This window comes from Tetrahymena thermophila (genome assembly GCF_000189635.1).
Source record: "Tetrahymena thermophila SB210 genomic scaffold scf_8254373, whole genome shotgun sequence".
NCBI lineage: Eukaryota > Ciliophora > Oligohymenophorea > Hymenostomatida > Tetrahymenidae > Tetrahymena > Tetrahymena thermophila.
The window spans coordinates 113,444-132,355 of record NW_002476157.1 but is presented as its reverse complement, the minus strand read 5'-3'; the positions used below and the strand labels follow the sequence as shown (position 1 = coordinate 132,355).

The 18,912-nt window shown below is 22.5% G+C and overlaps 7 protein-coding genes across 7 annotated transcripts; 2 read left to right on the top strand and 5 right to left on the bottom strand. All coding sequences in view use genetic code 6, as the record gives it.

Annotated features, from left to right (window-relative positions):
• Positions 1-967: 967 nt before the first annotated feature.
• TTHERM_000237681 (hypothetical protein) lies at positions 968-1,473 on the bottom strand (the record flags this gene model as incomplete). Its single annotated transcript, XM_012800206.1, has 2 exons — positions 968-1,290; positions 1,389-1,473. 2 exons carry the CDS (start codon positions 1,471-1,473, stop codon positions 968-970), a joined length of 408 nt encoding a protein of 135 aa, XP_012655660.1.
• A 236-nt stretch (positions 1,474-1,709) lies between these two features.
• TTHERM_000237670 (hypothetical protein) lies at positions 1,710-2,945 on the bottom strand (the record flags this gene model as incomplete). Its single annotated transcript, XM_012800205.1, has 1 exon — positions 1,710-2,945. One exon carries the CDS (start codon positions 2,943-2,945, stop codon positions 1,710-1,712), a length of 1,236 nt encoding a protein of 411 aa, XP_012655659.1.
• A 1,274-nt stretch (positions 2,946-4,219) lies between these two features.
• TTHERM_00237660 (hypothetical protein) lies at positions 4,220-6,939 on the top strand (the record flags this gene model as incomplete). The annotated part of the gene is made up of 6 exons (XM_001024796.2): positions 4,220-4,257; positions 4,325-4,518; positions 4,569-4,915; positions 5,055-5,864; positions 6,095-6,672; positions 6,756-6,939. 6 exons carry the CDS (start codon positions 4,220-4,222, stop codon positions 6,937-6,939), a joined length of 2,151 nt encoding a protein of 716 aa, XP_001024796.2.
• A 454-nt stretch (positions 6,940-7,393) lies between these two features.
• TTHERM_00237650 (hypothetical protein) lies at positions 7,394-8,942 on the bottom strand (the record flags this gene model as incomplete). The annotated part of the gene is made up of 5 exons (XM_001024795.2): positions 7,394-7,753; positions 7,813-8,191; positions 8,247-8,350; positions 8,398-8,581; positions 8,638-8,942. 5 exons carry the CDS (start codon positions 8,940-8,942, stop codon positions 7,394-7,396), a joined length of 1,332 nt encoding a protein of 443 aa, XP_001024795.2.
• An 825-nt stretch (positions 8,943-9,767) lies between these two features.
• Positions 9,768-12,584, bottom strand: TTHERM_00237640 (cytochrome d1 heme domain protein; the record flags this gene model as incomplete). The annotated part of the gene is made up of 6 exons (XM_001024794.1): positions 9,768-9,878; positions 10,157-10,361; positions 10,422-11,021; positions 11,182-11,245; positions 11,324-12,256; positions 12,449-12,584. The coding sequence occupies 6 exons, from the start codon at positions 12,582-12,584 to the stop codon at positions 9,768-9,770; spliced, it is 2,049 nt and encodes a 682-aa protein (XP_001024794.1).
• Positions 12,585-13,212: 628 nt separating this feature from the next.
• Positions 13,213-16,968, top strand: TTHERM_00237630 (hypothetical protein; the record flags this gene model as incomplete). Its single annotated transcript, XM_001024793.4, has 3 exons — positions 13,213-13,620; positions 13,677-13,955; positions 14,026-16,968. 3 exons carry the CDS (start codon positions 13,213-13,215, stop codon positions 16,966-16,968), a joined length of 3,630 nt encoding a protein of 1,209 aa, XP_001024793.4.
• A 384-nt stretch (positions 16,969-17,352) lies between these two features.
• Positions 17,353-18,165, bottom strand: TTHERM_000237629 (transmembrane protein, putative; the record flags this gene model as incomplete). Its single annotated transcript, XM_012800204.1, has 1 exon — positions 17,353-18,165. The coding sequence occupies one exon, from the start codon at positions 18,163-18,165 to the stop codon at positions 17,353-17,355; it is 813 nt and encodes a 270-aa protein (XP_012655658.1).
• Between the last annotated feature and the right edge of the window lie 747 nt (positions 18,166-18,912).

Below are 18,912 nucleotides of genomic sequence, written 5' to 3'. Positions count from 1 at the left end.
AAATAAAAATTAGACCAATAATTTCATCTAGCTGCGTTGGTCTAGTGGCAGGATTATTGCCTTCCAAGCAATCGGCTCGGGTTCGATTCCCGGACGCAGCATTTTTTAAATAATTTTAGTTAAAACTGTTTTAAATTCTCTTAATTTCTCCTTAAAATTATTAATTTTTTTTCTTTAAACAAATAACAAGCTGCGTTGGTCTAGTGGCAGGATTATTGCCTTCCAAGCAATCGGCTCGGGTTCGATTCCCGGACGCAGCATTTTTTTAAAAAGAAAATATATTTTTAGATTTTCTGATTTTTTACTTATTTCTGATTAAAGTTATCTAATTTTCTTTGAAAAATTAATATCTAGCTGCGTTGGTCTAGTGGCAGGATTATTGCCTTCCAAGCAATCGGCTCGGGTTCGATTCCCGGACGCAGCATTTTTTAAGAATTATTTAGTGAGCTTTAAACAATTCATAAATTTCTGCTTAAAATTTTTACATTTAATTAATAAAATAAGTACCAAGCTGCGTTGGTCTAGTGGCAGGATTATTGCCTTCCAAGCAATCGGCTCGGGTTCGATTCCCGGACGCAGCATTTTTTTAATAATCAATTTACTTTCATTTATTAAAATCTAATAAATTTTTGCTTAAAGTTATTAATTTTATTTGTATAAACAAGTATCTAGCTGCGTTGGTCTAGTGGCAGGATTATTGCCTTCCAAGCAATCGGCTCGGGTTCGATTCCCGGACGCAGCATTTTTTAATAATATTTTTAAGCTATCATCAAATAATTAAAAGCTTTATAAATTTCTGCTTAAAGTTTTACATATAATTTATAAAGCAAGTACCAATCTATGTTGGTCTAGTGGAAGGATTATTGTCTTCTAAACAAATTTGGTTAGGGCAGACGCAGCATTTTTAAATTTGCATAAAAATTAATTTAATAGAAAATTTTCTCCTTCATCTTATTATATATTTTAGTCAAAAACATGCATCGAGCTGCGTTGGTCTAGTGGCAGGATTATTGCCTTCCAAGCAATCGGCTCGGGTTCGATTCCCGGACGCAGCATTTTTTTTTTTTACAGTCAAAATATTTTGCTTAAAAATTATTATAATAAATTCAAAAAATGCTGCGTCCGGGAATCGAACCCGAGCCGATTGCTTGGAAGGCAATAATCCTGCCACTAGACCAACGCAGCTCGATGGAAGTTTCTCACAAATCAGCCTAATAAGATGAAGCAAATAATTATAAATTAAATTTCTTAAAAAAAAGATTCTATTTTTCGTATAATTCATTAAATTTTCTTATTATTAATTAATTTGAATTATATTTTAGTTTATAAAAATCATTATTTTTTTATATAATCTCTATAAATTTTATATTGATAAAAATATTGCATACCTATTAAGTTTGATAATTTTTGATTTTCAATAGGGAAAAACTTAAGTTTAGCGTATTGAACTAATATTAAAACTAGATAGTGCATCTATGACTTCAAATAATTTAAAAAATACATATTGAATAAATATTTTAGAAAAGTAAGCAATAATAATTTGATAAATCATTTATTATATAAAGAAAGATATATAGCTAAAAGAAATGAAAAAATAAGAGTTGAGTATAATTTTTGGATTTAATAAGTTGAAATAATTTTATTAATTAATATATTAAGAATTAGTGAGTGAGTGAGTTAGTTTCTGAGTGAGTTATAGATAAAAGGCATCAAAATTTTATATTCAAAGCAACTATGCGATCTTTGTAATGTGTAGGCATAAAGTTTTTTTTGATAGGTGTTGGTGTTATTCTTTTTTTATACTTGTCTACATCAACTTCATAAACTGATGAATGCTGTACTTAACTTGAATTAAATATAGAATCAAGTTCCAACTAAAATTGTTTTTTATTATCATACTATTAAATATCTTTTACTTCTTAAGAATCTATGTCTTTATTTACATTAATAGAGCAAACGCTATTATTTAATGTCAAAGATTAATCTCTTTTTATTTTTTATTTCTTTGAAATAATGTAGCTTGGTAATTAAATAACAGAGCTTCTCTATATTTATATATTATCAAGATGAGTAGAACTGCTTTTTTACTTCTTTTTTCTAGTCTCTTCAACTTCCTCAATAGCTAATTAAACAGGCCTCAATGGAGGTAATACTTTCATTTTAATTTAAGCAGGATTAATGCCTTCGAAAAAATTCTTAATTCTTTATTGTTTTTTTGTAATTTTAGTTTTTTCTGGATCTATTTTTAATTTTTCATAATCTAAATCTACTTTTAAGTATTTGTTATTTCCTGTATAATTTCCAATTGTGTTATAGCTACTATTTAGATTAAGTTTATTCAAAAGTGGTTTGTTTCCTAGCATGAATTCTTCTGCTTTTTAGTTTTTGAAGTGCTATTTTATGTCATAATCTTTAACTTATTCTTTGGTTAATATCCCAGCATTTGAACACTCCTTAATCAATATAGGAAAAAGTCTCTCTTCATAAATTCTACTAATAATTTTGTTGACTTCTTTTTATTTAGGAGAAAGTCTTCTTTTTGGTCTTTATATAAAATCCGTATTTTATATCTAATTCGAGTTAGAAATGTATCTATTATCAGCAGAGGAGTGTGCTTTATGCTATTTCTATTGCTAAATACGAGGATATTATTACTCACTTCCTGAATACTTATCTATTAAAATTTATGAGCTAGTCTCAAACTTTGAGCATTCTATAAAGTTTTACTGAAAATTGATATTATTATCAAAAATGATGCTATCAGTTGATTAATTTTAAAATTTATAATCCTTTGAGTTGAATATAGATAACTCTATTGAAGAGTTATTAAGCTAACTAGATATTGCTGTACTCTATATTGATTAATTGTGGTAGTTATTATCGAGTTTTTTAGCTCTAATAGGAGTTCTTGTTTAAGATCTGCCTTGCTATAAATTTTATTTCATTAATTTTAGTTGTATTAATTATCTAATAAATTATAATAAATAAGCAAATCAATCAATAGTCAGAAAATGTTTGCCTTTTTTTTTTTGTGAAATTAAATATTATTAATTTAATTAAATCACAAAGATTATATCTTTGAATATACTATAATCAAGATTTTTAATATGTATGTATGGGTGATTAAAAGTGAGTGTAAAAACATTTGCATTTTTTGTTTTATTTAATGGATAATAAGTATTTGATATAATCCATCTATAATAACACCTAAAAAAAGCAATGATATCTTCATAAAATTTTATTGATATTTAAATCATAAAAAATTAATGTAATCAATATTTTACATTCATTTTATTTTTATAAATTATTTATGTAATTTCCATAATTTTTTATGAGCTTCGAAATCCAATTTTAAATATTTATTTTTTTAATATAAAGTAAACTTTATTATTATCCTGAAGTAAATTAATAACATATTTTAATTTAAAGTAAACTTTTTTATTATCCTGAAGTAAATTAATAACATAAAATATTTTCTAACAATAATAAAAAGTAAAATTAGTTTTGACTATTTATTTTTATAATTTTTTAAATAAAATTTTTAACTTTTAGTATTTAAAAAAAAATGTAAAACACAAAACATTTTAAATTAAATTTAAATGAAAAATTAACTGAAAATAAATAAATAAATTCATAAAATTCCTTAACCTATAAATACTTTTAAAGTTGTTAACTACAGCTAACCTAAATAAAATTTTAATAAAGAAATGTTCCAAAAATTAATTAAAAAAATTACTTTTATATTAATTTGAAAGCAACTATAAATACTTTCACATAAGAATACAAAAAATTTTAGCAAATATTTATTTTAATGAAAGATTTTATGTATTATTAGGCTTTTTAATATTTCGTTTGACATATAAATTCGTAATACCATTTTTATATAGCTATTTAGATTAATAAAGTTTATATTATCTATTTTATAAATTTAAAAAATTACAAATTTGATAAAGGAAATTAAGTTTATATAATTTAAAAAGTAAATTTTGACTTCAGAAATGTATTAATTAATATTTTTTCATCTTGAAAAAAATTATGATTTATATATATAATTTTTGATTGATTGATTAATTGAATGCTTAAGAGATTGGTTAACATTGATTTTCGCGGAATAGATATTTTGATATATATTATATATTAAATTAAAACAAAGAAATACATTTGAAGCTATTAAAATTTTGAAAATACGTTTTGTTGCTCTTCAAAAAAACTACCATAAATGTTAGGTTTTTCATAGATGAAATCTCGAGAAATGATGTATAGAACTTTGTTCATATTATTAATTAGATCCATTTATAAGATACATATTTTTTTAAAAATTTAGAGCAAAATAAAATCGCATGATCAATAAGAATATTTCACAAAGTAACCAAGTGTCTTTATAAACTCTAGCAATACCAGATAGAATAACTCAATCAGTAAAATCTAATACCCGACCAAAATAATAAGATCATAAATCCTTTATTTCAAAAATATTTTAAAATCCAAGCTTGCAACAACAATAATAATAATAATAAGGTTTTATTATTTTTTAAATATTACATTTTAACTTAATCTTTTAAATTAAGATAACATAAATAGATAATCTAGACCTAACACGATTACACCTAATTCAAGCGGATTGTTTTCACGAAAGCAAAAAGACTCATTCAATAAAACTTAATATACACCAGCTTCGAGTGACTCAAAATTCTCAAAAAAATTTTTAAATCAATCAAAAGAAAAAATAACACCTTTCACTACATATACAAGTAATGGATCATAACAAAGCCAGGTTTATTTTTCATCTGAAACTCTCCCTATGAAATAAAAAGAAACCCATGTTAGCAATTTTATTAATTAGTAAAATGACACACTATCCAGAAGGTAATCGCTAATAGAGAGTCAATTACAAGGTGTTTTTGAAGATTCTAAAGTAAAATTATTGATTTATAATTGAAAACTATTAAGACTTATTGTATTTGATTTATTTAGTTTAATAGCTAAAAATGCTTATAAATTACTGGTTTTTCATGTTAAATGCGAAATTAATCTCTTTATTTTTTTATATTAAGAACACCCGTTCATAAATAAAAGGATAAAATTCATAAGAAAAGTAATACTTAGTTAAGGATATATCAAGAAAATCTCATTTTGCTCTAAAAAAGTAATCAACTCCAAGAGGAAATAGACAAAACGAAGAAAAATAAACGTTTTCAACTGCAAATGACAGATTTAGCTCTTCAGAATTTATGCAATTTGCTAGAAAGAAATCGATTGTGTTAGGGGATCAAATTCATGGAATATATAAAAGCTAAGAAAATTCTAATTTAGCAGATACTTCTAATTAGGGTATTAGTTTATCTCCTTAAAAACAGTAATCAATACCTCCTGCTTCAAAGTACTTAGAAAATAGTAATTTAAATTAAAAGTAAGAATAAAAGGCTCCTATTGTTCATCAGATTACATTACTAAGTCATGCCCCTAAAATAATAGCATCTTAGTCATCTCAAATATTCGAGACAAGAAAATCCTATTTAAATGTACCTGCAACTGCTACAAATGATCCTCCAAAAGAAATTAGAAGTTCAGAACAAATTATGAAAGATTTTTTCCCCAATTTGACAACTAAAGCTCGCTTCCCAGAATAATTAAATAAAAAAAATGAAGAACTGATTTAACAAAAAAAGAAAAGAATCGAATAATATGATTAAATATTCAATGAGTTAAAAAACAAAAGAAAAACTTTTTCTAAGTTTGCATTTAAGTCATATGAAAAATAGGATAATGCTTAAATTCGTCCTGTCTTAGAAGATTTAGCTGATGGAGATCCTAAAGGTACTATGGGTGTAATAGACCTATGGTCAGATAAAAACATCAATAAGGTATCAAATTTATTTTATATTAATTTATAATTTTACCTTTAAAGACCCAAAAAAATAAAAAAATTTTAATTTAATAAATAAAGAAATAAAATTAAACAAAATAATTTATGAAAATTGATAAATATTTATTTGTTTTAGTAGATGTTAAATTTGTGTAATGAATATTAATGTACTCATGATTATATCAAATTATTTAACTTTTATTTGAACTTAACTTATTTTTTTTAAAGTTTTTAGGAAACTGTAAATTGATTAAAGATAAACTTCTAATTAGTAAAATAGCTGCAATCAAAAAGAAAAGAGGTTTCTTTTTGGATGAGAAAAAACCCTTTTTGCTAAGTAGAAAAGATGAATTAAATTTAATTAATAAAGTGTACATGTCTGAATAAAGCAAGTAATTCTAAGAAAAGTACTCTAAATAACTTCAAAGAACTATGCAGAATAATTCTGAAATCAATAAAAACAACTTAGGAGTACAGTAAATAGCATCAAAAAAGCTTTCAGAACAAAAGTGTAATGGAATAGGCTGCACTCATAAATCATGCAGATAATACTTAAAATAATAAACTAATTAAGCAGGATTATCTAAAAAACTTATAGAATTAAGTTTAGATGAAGAGGATTAATCAAACAGTAGTGTTTGCAGTAGTGAATCACAGCTAAGTATTCAGGAAGTTAGTTAAAAGAAATAAAATTATAATTACAATTCATTTTTAAGAAAATCAAATATTATCAAAGCTCCAACTAATTTTGGTTAAATGAGAACTTCAATTTTATAATAAAACTCAAAATAGCCTTAAAACAATAAGTAAATCTTTTTTATTTTTCTCATAATTTTTTATATTTTTATATTTAAAAATAATATTGATTCTTTATAATAATATATTAAAGAAATATTAATCTTGTGAATATGCTTAAGCTAAACAATAACATGATTAGAGATTTAGATTACCTTCAAGAATAGAATGATAAAGACTATATGAAATTAGTAGAGACTATTAATTGTTTGCAAGACAAAATAGTTTAATAAAAAGTGAATGACTATGAAGCTTAAAGCTCTGGTAATGAGTACTGATTGATTGATAGAAGAGATATTTAGAAAATAAATTTACTTAGATAAAAATTACAAATAAAATTTTTGATAAATATAGTATCTAAATATAAATTTAAAAATGAAATTCATTTATAAATCTCTTAATAATCAAAAATATTTTACAATCTTTAAATTTATATTAATTTTATTAAATTATGTTATTACTTATAATTATAACTTATTGTATTTTGATTTAATTATATACAAAAATTCAAATTAAAAAGAAAGTTGTTCAGTTTAAATATACATGTTAAAATTTATCAATATTAAAAAATTAAAAATATGATATGATTAATTAATTACATTAAATTAAAAAATTTTTAAATAATTTTATTAATTTAAATGCAAATATAAAATAAAATAGTGGCTTATAAATATACAATAATTTAATTAATTTGAAAACTTATAAATATACTATATGTTTATTTTTTAAAAGTCAAAATTTACAGAAATATTCTGAATAAATAGGGTTTTTTCTACTGTTTTTATCAGAAACAGGCAAAGTAGTTTTCAATTCTCTCATTTTTTCAGTAAGAAACATGTTTATAAGCTCGAATTTTACTTCCCATCTAGTTTAATGCAATTTTGGGAATTTTTCTTTGAGTAATTTTAAAAATTTTACATAAACTTATTTTTAATTAATTTTAAATTCTAATCTATTAATTCTTTCTATTTAGATGTTGTTAAAATTCATATCTAAATATAAATTAGTTAAACTTTTAATTTTAATAATCTATGTGCAAATGTTTCCAAAGTCTTATTGGCTGAGTCTTTAAGTTGGAGGATAAGGTAAACACTAAGATATTTTAAGAATTTATTTTAATTAAATAAAAATAAAATGCTTTAAAAACTTACTCTAAAATAAAGAGAGTTCATATTTTTTTAAGTTGATAAGTATTTAAAGAGTTCGATGGGAGAATAAGGTTGAATTTTAAAATCTACGTCTAAATCGATTTTTAACTTTATTATATTTTTTATATTTTCTAATCCCCCAAGCTCATCTTAATTAAAAGGAAAATCACATATTATTATTTTTTAATAGTTTTCTGAAATATTTTCTCCCAAGATAGGTTAAATCATTTTTGTTAATTCTCTTTGAGGATTAAATAACTTTATTTACATTATTTTTTTAAGGTTATCTATTGTTATCTTACTCTTCTCACAACTTATAACTAAGACTCTTAGATCTCTCCATACATCCAATATTTTATAAAAGTTCATTGGTAAAAACGCTCTATAAATAAATAAAAAATTAGTTTTAATTATTAATTGAGTAGTAATTTATTTACTGAGACACTGCAAATTCAACGGTATTAAATTTAGATATTTGTTTTATTAAGTATAAGTTTTAAAAAAGCTCTTTTTGTAAGTGGATACCTTCTAAATTTTTGAACTGTATTAAAAAATTTAAGACTTCATTTAACATTTATATGAATTTACTTTTGATTGTTGTAAAGCATATTTCTAGATCATAACATCTTCAATATATGTAAACTGAGTAAGATAGTCTAAGATAAGTTTGATTTTTTTTGTTTTGATATTACATTCTATCATAAACTCATTTTAATACCCTCCTATTATAGTTTTATGATATTTTTATTTGCATTCGTCAATTGATTTAGAGCTTTTTTTAAAATTATATTAGTTTAATAAAATTATTTTTTTTAAATTAAAATTTACAATTTGATAACAAATATAATATTTTCAAAACATTAAATGTTATTTTTAATTTCTTTTAAGTAGGTTGTAAGTTCTAACCCTTCTTAACCTTAAGTATATCTAAATGTAACTTAAGGACAATGCAAAAAAGGAGTGCTTATATGCTTTTTTAAATCTTTTAATGTTGAGTAATCTTATTTTTATAAATAAACTGCATTTTCTATATCTAAATCCTCAATTTTTTAAGTATTCAGAGGTTATTAAGAATTTTCTATACATTATTGACTAGAATTATTTAAAGATGAGCTTTGAATTTCCAAAAGCATATTTATTATTTAATGGTGATATTTTTATTAAAATTTTCTACTTTTATTTATTTATAATAATTTATTTGTATTATTAGTCAAGATATAAATTAAAAAATTATGAATAAATAAATTTACAAAGAATTTTATATAATTCATCAGATTTTTAAATAATTAATTCTTCTCATTATATTTCTACAAGTCCTTGAAAAAATTTTTTCTTGTCTTAAATTTCTTCTTAATTGTTAAGCCTAATTATTAATAAATTCTGTCTAAATTAAAGGAGCAACACAAGTAAAATTTTTGCTGTGTATTAATCTAAAAATATTATAAGATAGAACAATATCTAAAAATCAATCAAATAGATAGATAATTAGAAATTAGTAGATGCTATAAAATTTAGAGTTTTGGCTAAAATATATAACAATTAATTAAACTAATTATATGAAATATCTTTAAAAATATTAAATAATTTAAAATAATATATTAATATTTTAATAAATAATAAGTAAACCATATTTTTAACTTAATAGTAAGACTAAAAATTTATTTTACAAATAAGAATACATAAAAATGCTTACATTTTTTAAGAACATAAATTATGGACATTTATATCTAAATATTTATAAATAATTACTTGTGTTAAATTATATAATTGGATTAGGATTTTTTAAATTTAATGAAGAATAAATAAATTTAGAAATCTAGTTTTATTTTTTTATCATGTTTAAAACTAATATTAAATGATTAATCTTTCTTAATTTTAATTTTTAAATAATTTGAAATTTATTTTTTAAAAGAAACACTCCAAAATTTTTTTAACTTAATTAGCTAATCAAACAAACTTCAATAAGTTGATTTTTTTAATCTATCATTTTCTAACTACAACTATTACATTTTTTCCTCCAAAGCTTTATTCTTGTTCACATATTACTCAAGTAGGGCTGTTAACTCATTCTAATTTATATTAAATGTAAAAAATTTGATAAATTATTACAAATTTAGTAATTTTAAAATCATATTTTTATACAAATAATTAATTGTCAAAATAAATGATATTAAATTAAAAATAATCTTTAATATCAGTTATTAAGAAAATTGTTTTAAATAATTAAATTTATTTAAAAGCAATCAAATTAAAAAATAAAATTAGCTTTTATTATAAATTTAAATGTAAAAAGTAGATTGATTGACTAAAGAGTATTTAAATTGTTTATGTTAAAATAATAGATTACCTATTAAATTTAAAATTAACGGATTATTTCGATATGCAGGTTCTAAAATTACTCGGAAAAGCTAAATTTCATATCTAAAAAATAGTCTTCCATCATATTTTTAATATATTATTTTTATTTGCTTGTAAAATCATCCCCTTATTAAGTAGGCAGTGAAGGCTATTACTATAATTATGATAGGTTTTTGCCATTAGTTCTTTCTATTCTTTATAATAATAATTCAGTTAATATTTTTTTCTATGAATTAAAAATGATAATAATTTACATTGTAGAGGCTTTTGGTGGTAACTCATAGGGCTGAACATTAGTTATTCCTGATCTCTTCATCTCTGAGTAATCTTCTTATCCAGGTGATTATAATTTACTAGAAGATAATTAATTTTATTATAATAAAGTAGACTATTTTGTAGAGCTTAAAATCATGGAATTTTAATTATAGATATGCTTGCTACTATAGTTTTTAGAAAGTCCATTTTATCCTTTATTGTCTTCTTCTTGATAATTAGCACTTGATTTTCTGGCCAACTAAGAATTAATTGTAGATATATTTTGATTATCGTAATTATTTTAGATTATTTGAGAACTTTTTCCACTTTAAATATTTTGCAAGTTTGTGTTATTAGCTAGAGTATTTGAATTAGATATTTGAGACTACTTTGATATTGGAGCTGGTGATTGCTACTAAATTCCACTTTCTTTTATGCTAGTGTTTTAATTTAATGGTTGTGCAAACTAATTGTTACTAAATTACTTTCCATTAGAGTTATTTATTGAAGGAGAAGTCATATTATAGTTGTTGTTATTATTGTTTATTTATTTCTATTAAATATCTCTATCAGAATAATTTCCATAATTATTGTTTTAGCTATTTTAAAAATTATTGCATTAATTAAAAATTGAAGGCTTTTTATAAAATAATTAAAAAACTATTCATTGCAATCAAAATTCTGATTTTCAGCATTTGAAAAGCAATTTATTTTTTAATTTAAAAGTCTAATCTTTCATTTAAATAATATTTATTTTACTTAAATTTGGAAGGGTTTATAGAAGATGTTTCTGAAGTTTTTGATTTTTAAGACGAAATTGTATCTATTTTTATGATTTAATAAAAAATATTTTCAATAATTTATATTGGATTAAGCATAAGTTAGTTAATTAATTAATTACCATTTAATTTTGTGCCTTAAATTGATTGCTCTTAATTACTAGCTTAGCTTAAATTTTATGGGTATTTTGTTTATGAAATGTCTTTTAAGCTGCTAGTTTTATTATTTGGTGCTTATTATGAATTAGGTGCACTTGAATTTACTTGAGATCTGGATTCATTATTTTTTATTATACTAATATAGTTAACTGCTTAATTTTTTGTGTGACCTTCAAGCAGTAGCTTAGGCTTTGGCAAATTTTTGAGATCATAAACCATCAACTCGCCATACAATGTACCAGCTATAAGTGTGTATCCATCACTATGAAAAGCAAGTGAAGTTATTGGTGAATCACATGATAGTTTCTTGACCACTTTTTTTTCGTTTATATCATATAAGTTAATTGTAGCATCCAAAGAAGCTGAGGTTGCAAGTACTCTGTTATGGGGAGAAAAAGTCACAGAATTTACTTTACTTTGATGATTTTAAAAGACAGCAATTTATTATTTTGTATTTACATCCCAAAAGCTTACTCTGCCATCTCCACAACAAGAAGCTAAGTAGTTATTTCTCTATGGAGAAAATTTTATTTGCTGAACTGAATTATTTTCACTAAATGTAGCTACTTATTAATCATTCTCTGTATTATATAGAAAAATATCGCCAACTTAACTACTGCTTGCTAAAATGTAATCATTTTAATGCCAATCAACACAAGTTACACCTCCAAAATGATTAGAATATGTTTTTGCTATACATTAATTCTTCAAATCGTATATTTTAACTCTTCCATTGCTTCCTCCGCTTGCTAATTTAGTTGAAGCAGAAGTAAATTATATTGAAGTTAATGGAGAACTATTTTAAATATCATCATCAAATTATATGAGATTTCCTTATTTTCTTGAGTTAGAAAGTACTATTTTACCATCATTACCACAGCTTGCTAGTACAAGGTCTATTAAAATTATTATATAAAATAAAAACTCTATATTTCCTTTCAATTGCAATTTAAATTCTAAATTCTTATTTAAGTATTAATGATACAAAAACCAAATTTCTTTTGCTACATAAAAAGTGTTTTAAAAATAATTTTTTATTCTTTAACATAGCTAAGAAAAAAAGATTAATGTTTAAATAAATTAATTACTGTTGTGGTTCCATACTACGCAATTAACATTTCCTTCGTGTGGTCTTTTACTCAGTAGAGGATAAGGATTTTATAAATCATGAGTAAGTACTATATTACTGCATGAAGCAATTACGGGTTTTATTTCTTCTGACATTGTTACTAATTTCAAAAATAGTACCCTATATTTATATTTTAGAGAGTATACCTATTAATATTTTTATCCTTGTTAAGTATTTTGAGAAGTTTGTTATTATTATCAAGCTATGGCTACTTATTTTACTTTGCTAGAAATTAAGAAAATAATAAGATTGTGCTTTAAATTAATTAGCTATTAATTTAAATTTATTATATTCATTAAATATTTTAAAACAAACAATCACTTAGCATACTAAAATCAACTAATTATTTTCAAAAAAAAAAATTAATGATTATTTGGTAGAAATATAAAAAGAAAGCTATTTTTACAAGATTTTATTTTGAAAATTTAAAAATAATCTAAATAAATATTGATTGATTGCTAAATCATAAAAAAGTAAATAAAGATTTACAAATAATAAAATTCTGAGAAATAATAAATAATATTTTGATGTATTTCTTATTTGAATTATAAATTTAAGCTGTTTATTAAATTTTGAATATATCTTTTAAAATATCACTAAAATTAAAACAAAAATTTATCAAGAATAATAGTGAAGCAATTTCAAATTTAAAATATTTTAGTTAGGGATTTAATAAAATTAGTTTAATAAAATACACATAAAGCATTTATTTAACAAAACCTAATGAATTTTGATTAGCTAGAAAAAATTATAGCTAAGAATTCTAGCATTAAAGGATTGTTGACAAAGTAAACAAATTCATCTACTTAAAATGGTGATTTATCTATTCTTCACAATACAAGTTTAAATAGCTTATAAAATGCATAAAGTGAAAAAGTTAATGAAACAAATTAAAATTTAATCAATACACAAAATTCACCTTATTAGGATTAAAGAACACTAACAATGAAATCAACAGAAAAGTCATTTTTGACTAATGATAATATTTCATTCAATTTGTAAACTACTTAATAAACATAATGTGGAAATAATGAGACTGTAGGATTATTAAAAGAGTAATTAACTAAAATAAAACTCCTGACTAATGACTTGCAAATGAAAGACCATTAAATAGACATTTTAAAAGAATAAGTAATCTTAATTACTCATTTTTATTTTTAAAAAGTATATTTAATTTAAAATCAAAGGTTTAAGAACTTGAAACTGAAAAGACTTAGCTTGAATAAAATTTTTATGATTTACAGAAGCAAATAAGGTTTAATGAGGATGATTTTAATATTCGTTTATTATCTCTTTAAGAGAAGAATGAATCTCTATTGGAATTTAATCATTAGCTCTAGTAGAGAATACAAATTTAAAATGAATAAATAACATAATACTAATCAGATATAACACAGTATCGATTAGCTATTGAAAAATATGACATAGAAAAATAAAATCTTATCAGTGAAGTTAGCCAAGTCAAGGTAGATTTTAATTTAATTAATATTTAAATAAATAGTTATTTTTCAATTATACGCTTTTAAACATAAACAGGGAGTACTTAAAGGGATTTAGTAAAGTACGATTGGAAGTAGAGAATAGATGGCTCTTTTGCTCAGTGAAAATGAAAATAGAGGAATTGAGCTAGAGAAAAAGAGGATATAAATTGAATAACTAGAATAAGCCAACGACAAAAGCAAAGGGAAAATAGAAAAATTGGAAAAAAAACTAGCTTCAAAGGAAGATAAGATAAGTGAAATGGAGCAATAAATTTAAAAAGTTGAAAAATTAACTGCAGATAATCAAAAGTTTTCTTCAGAAAATTCTTAATTAAGAGTCGATTTAAGTGCTCTTAAAATGAGATATGAGGAATCAATGAGGTCTCTTGAGGACACAAGAGCAAGCTTAGCTAGACAAATCTAATCTAAGAGCTCATTAGAAGAAAACATTGATATTTTATAAAGAGATTTATAATAATCAAAAAAATGTTAAGCAGAAATTAAAAAAAGGAGTGAATAGCTAATAAATGATAATTTGCAATTGAAAGAGTAATTAATTGAGTTAGAGTAAATAAATAGGAGGATGTAGAGGGATTCAGATTTAATTATTTAAGAGATCTCTGAATTTGCTAAAGATAAGCTTGACGAATTTGAGGGAGATCAAGCACTCCTCTAAATAAAAAACTAAACTTCTACTTTAATTTAAGGTAATCATAGTCATAACTAGAGTTAAAATGAGGTAAACTCTAAAGGCTCTTATAACATGAATTAACATTAAAATTATGATGATGAAGAATGTAACGAAGAAGATGAAGAAGATTAAGATGATGATAATTAAACCTAAAACCAAACTCATAATAAATCTGCCTAAGATACTTCTATTTCTAATAGCTTTTCTAATTAGAGTAGAGCAAGTATAAGAGGGTTCTAGAATGCTATTATAAGTAATCGTTTGGCTAGTTTAGATTCTTTTAACAAAAAGGAACAAAAAAGAAGTAAAAGCAATACAAAACCTCCAAAAACTACATAAAAAAAATAAATTATCACAAAAAGAAAAAAATCAAATTAGAATCAAGTCGAAAATGTTCAGAGCTAGTAAATAACTAGTTAAAATACGCCAAGGCAATATATTGATTTAGAGCTTCTGATTCCTTAAGAATAATTAAAAATTAGAATAGGGTATTTTGCATAAATGGTTGGAATGTACAAAAAGAAAGTATCAATTTTAGAAAGCTAGTAATAAAATTTAAATTCAAATATTGAAAAACTGCAAGATCACATAGAATAATTGCAGTAGATGACTATTTTAAATAAGGCACAACAAGAAAATACATTATTTGCTGTCAAAGAAGAATATGAAGAAAAAATTATGAGGATGAAAGAATTATTTGAATAGAATGAATAAGAATTCTAAAACAAACTTTATAATTGTGATGATCAAATCATGTCTCTCTAAGGGGAAATAGAATATCTAAAGCACGATTAGCAGCAAAAAGAAAAAGAATTTATAGATGTTTCTTAAAAATATTTTGAGGCAGAAAAGATTAATTAAAATTATTATAAATTGGAGCAGGAAGTTTAAAATATGGAAAATAAAATATAATTATTTACTTCAGTAATCGAGCAATTTTTATATGGGTTTTTTAATATGCACAATAAATTATAAACTAGATCGATGGATGTTATAGTATGCAAAAAATTTTTTGAGTATTTTAGCACTCTTAATTAAGTTTTAAACCCTTTTGCAGAAAAGCATAACATTAGCTAAGCTAAACAGAATAATTAATAGTAATAAAGGAAAGATTAAATTTATAAGCTTTTTAGAAAAGGAGTCTTCTCTGTATTATTTATTGTTAAAATAAAAAAAACAAATGTTAAAGGCGATTTTAGTAATGCTGCTTCAGGTTACTGGCCAAACAAAACTATTAAAAATTCATTTTTATCAAAAAAAACTTAATAATATGACAAATTATCTGAGCAAATTAAAAGAATTATTGATAAGAATTGCTAAAAAAGCTCTTCAAGTGGATTTGAGAAGGAAGCTTTATAGTCTATAGGAGAATTACTAGATAAATTTAATTAAACTATTCCTTAATATTTATTTTAAAACACTTAAAATAATTTTCAATAAAAAAAAGAAAACTCACTAAGTTTAAAAGCATAAAAAGATGCAAATAAAATTTCAAAGTTGATTAAGCAGAATGAGACTTTTTAAATAGAGTTAAATAAAATGACATAAAGAGTATTGGCTCTAAGCGAATATACCAAACAAATAGAGAGCTAATTCAAGGATTAAGAGAATACAGTTGAAAATAAATACAAAAGTTAGCTGCAAGAAAAAGAGAATACCATTTAAAATTTAAAGCATCAACTTAATTTAAATCAAAATATTAATAGCCTATCTCAAAATAGCTATAATTATAGCGAACATAACCTTTAATAAAGTGTTTAAACCCTCAATAAAATATAATCCTACCAATAATTTAACTCTCCTGCTTAAAGCAATTTACTAAGCAACCAACTTATCCCTCCTCTTCCAACTTCAGCATAGTCATTTAACTAATTATAATAATAAATATAAACTCAACAATATACTTAGTAATAGCTGCAAACTTCTTAAACAACAGAAGAGTCTAGACCTTTAATTAAAAACTAGTCTTCATTGATTAAAAAGTTTTATTCATAAGGGAATCATAACTCACTTGAATAAAATTTGAATCAGTCTCAAAACTATTAGTAAAGAGATTAATTTTAGCAGAATTTTTAGACAACAAACTATGAAAACAATCTACAAAATTAGAATGATTTTTCAAATATTGAACCTTCCCATTCTCTCATACATCAAAATCACTAAAACGATCATATATCAGTAGACTCACTCCAAAATGAACTAAGTAAAATTATGTAAAGAAAAAATTTAAGAGATTCAAGTAATAATTCATCAGCTTCTAAATTAGTAAAATGTCCTGGTAAAATAGTAAGAAACACTAACAAATGAAATTATTTAAAGATATTAAAAAATCTAATAATAATTAAATAGAATCAATAAATTCAAGCATTATTTGTAAATATTTTTTGTAAATTAAGCAGAAATAATTTTAATTCGTTGGCTTTAATATTTTTTTAATTAATATATAAAATCAAATTACATCAAAATAAATTTATAAATTCATAATAGATATTTTCTTTCATATTAAATTAAAAATAAATTAAAGTAAAAAAGATATAAACAGAAAAAAAGACATAAAAATGAGTAATTTGGTTATAAGAAATTGATGAGATATAGTATCTAAATAGATATAAACGTAGTACGTTTTCATTTGTGTCAATAAAAAAAATATTTATTAAATTTATAAAGCATTTTAAATAAAAAAATAAAAAATCAACAATATGTAAAAATAATGACTAAAAATTAAGATAAATTTAAGGAAAAATGTTAAAAGAAACTTTTTTAGATTTTTGTTTTTATTAGTTAGTTATTATAATTTTTTTCTTATTTATTAGCTTTTCCAAGTTAAAGGATTGATTGTTAATTTTTTTTGCTTCTTTAATCAATATCCAAATATTTTTTTGCATATAAATTTGTCTTGATTTTAATAGATTAGTACTAATATACTTTTTAATTTATACAAAATATTTTAGAATTAAACATAATTTATAAAATTAAACATTTTATTTACATAAATTAGAATGAATTAAACTTTATTATTAGGAATTAAACTGGCTCAAAGCATTAAAACTACCATTAAGGCAGCTAAAAATAACTTTAATATTTGAGAGGAGCATTTGAATAGTTCTTGGATTGTTTAAGAAGCATTAGGAAGACTAGTTTAATAGCAGGAAAGTATGTTTAATTATTAACATCTAAATACATATTCTTTGTATGAAGGATTTATGGTACCACATTAGTCAAAATAGTTTTAAGCTGTGCATTTATCTACATTAGCTTTGAATTCTCTACCACCATTTTTCTAGTAGCAATCTGATTCAGGAACATCAATACAATTTCTAATTTTAGAGTTGGTTATGCCACATTTTTCATAATAAGAATTGTAGCCACAATTTTAGGTGAGACATTATTAAAGACTAATGTGTAGATAGTTATGGATGTTGTTAATGCAGTCTCCAACAAACTCAGGATTAACTTAAGAGCATAAATTAACTAATTAATAAGATTTCTTACATTTAGTTTCATTTTAGCAGTATGTGTAAAGTGAAAAACAGCTATTTTGAATACATTAGTGGAGGCTAATATAATCGGCTAAGACTTTCTGAGTTAAGACACTAGCTAAAACTAGTATTAGACATAATTTTAAATTCATTCTTACTTTTTTTCTATCTGCTTTATATATTTGTAATTTGGACTACTTTTCAAGATTTTTTTTTTATGATCAGGAATATAATTTTTTTTTCTTTATTATTATTATATACTCACTTATTCTTGATTATCTTTTTTTTGGTTCAAATATCATGTATAATAAAAAATTTTCTCAATAATTTACTTAATGTAATCAGCTAGATAGATAAATAGTTAAGCTTAATATAAAATATACGATCCATAAATTTTTAATAATTATACCTCATTAGAATCAACTTTACCATACTCATATTACTAATTATATTATTACATTTTTTTAATTGTGATTTGCTTACATATTTATAACTAAATATTTTCTTTATGCTAATAGTTGATCTAACTATATATAAAATTAGTGTATTTATTTTTAGCAAGAATATTTTTAAGAGAAAAATCTTTTAATTTGTCATCTAAATAATCAAATATATTATTCCTAATTTTATATTTTCAATCAAAATTTTAAACAAAATTAAATTTAAAAAAATTAATTAAAATTAATAATTAATTTAAAAAAACTAACTTGTTTAAAATAAATTATAAGTGCAATTTTTTTAATTTGAAAAAATTTTACTTTAGTCAATTTTT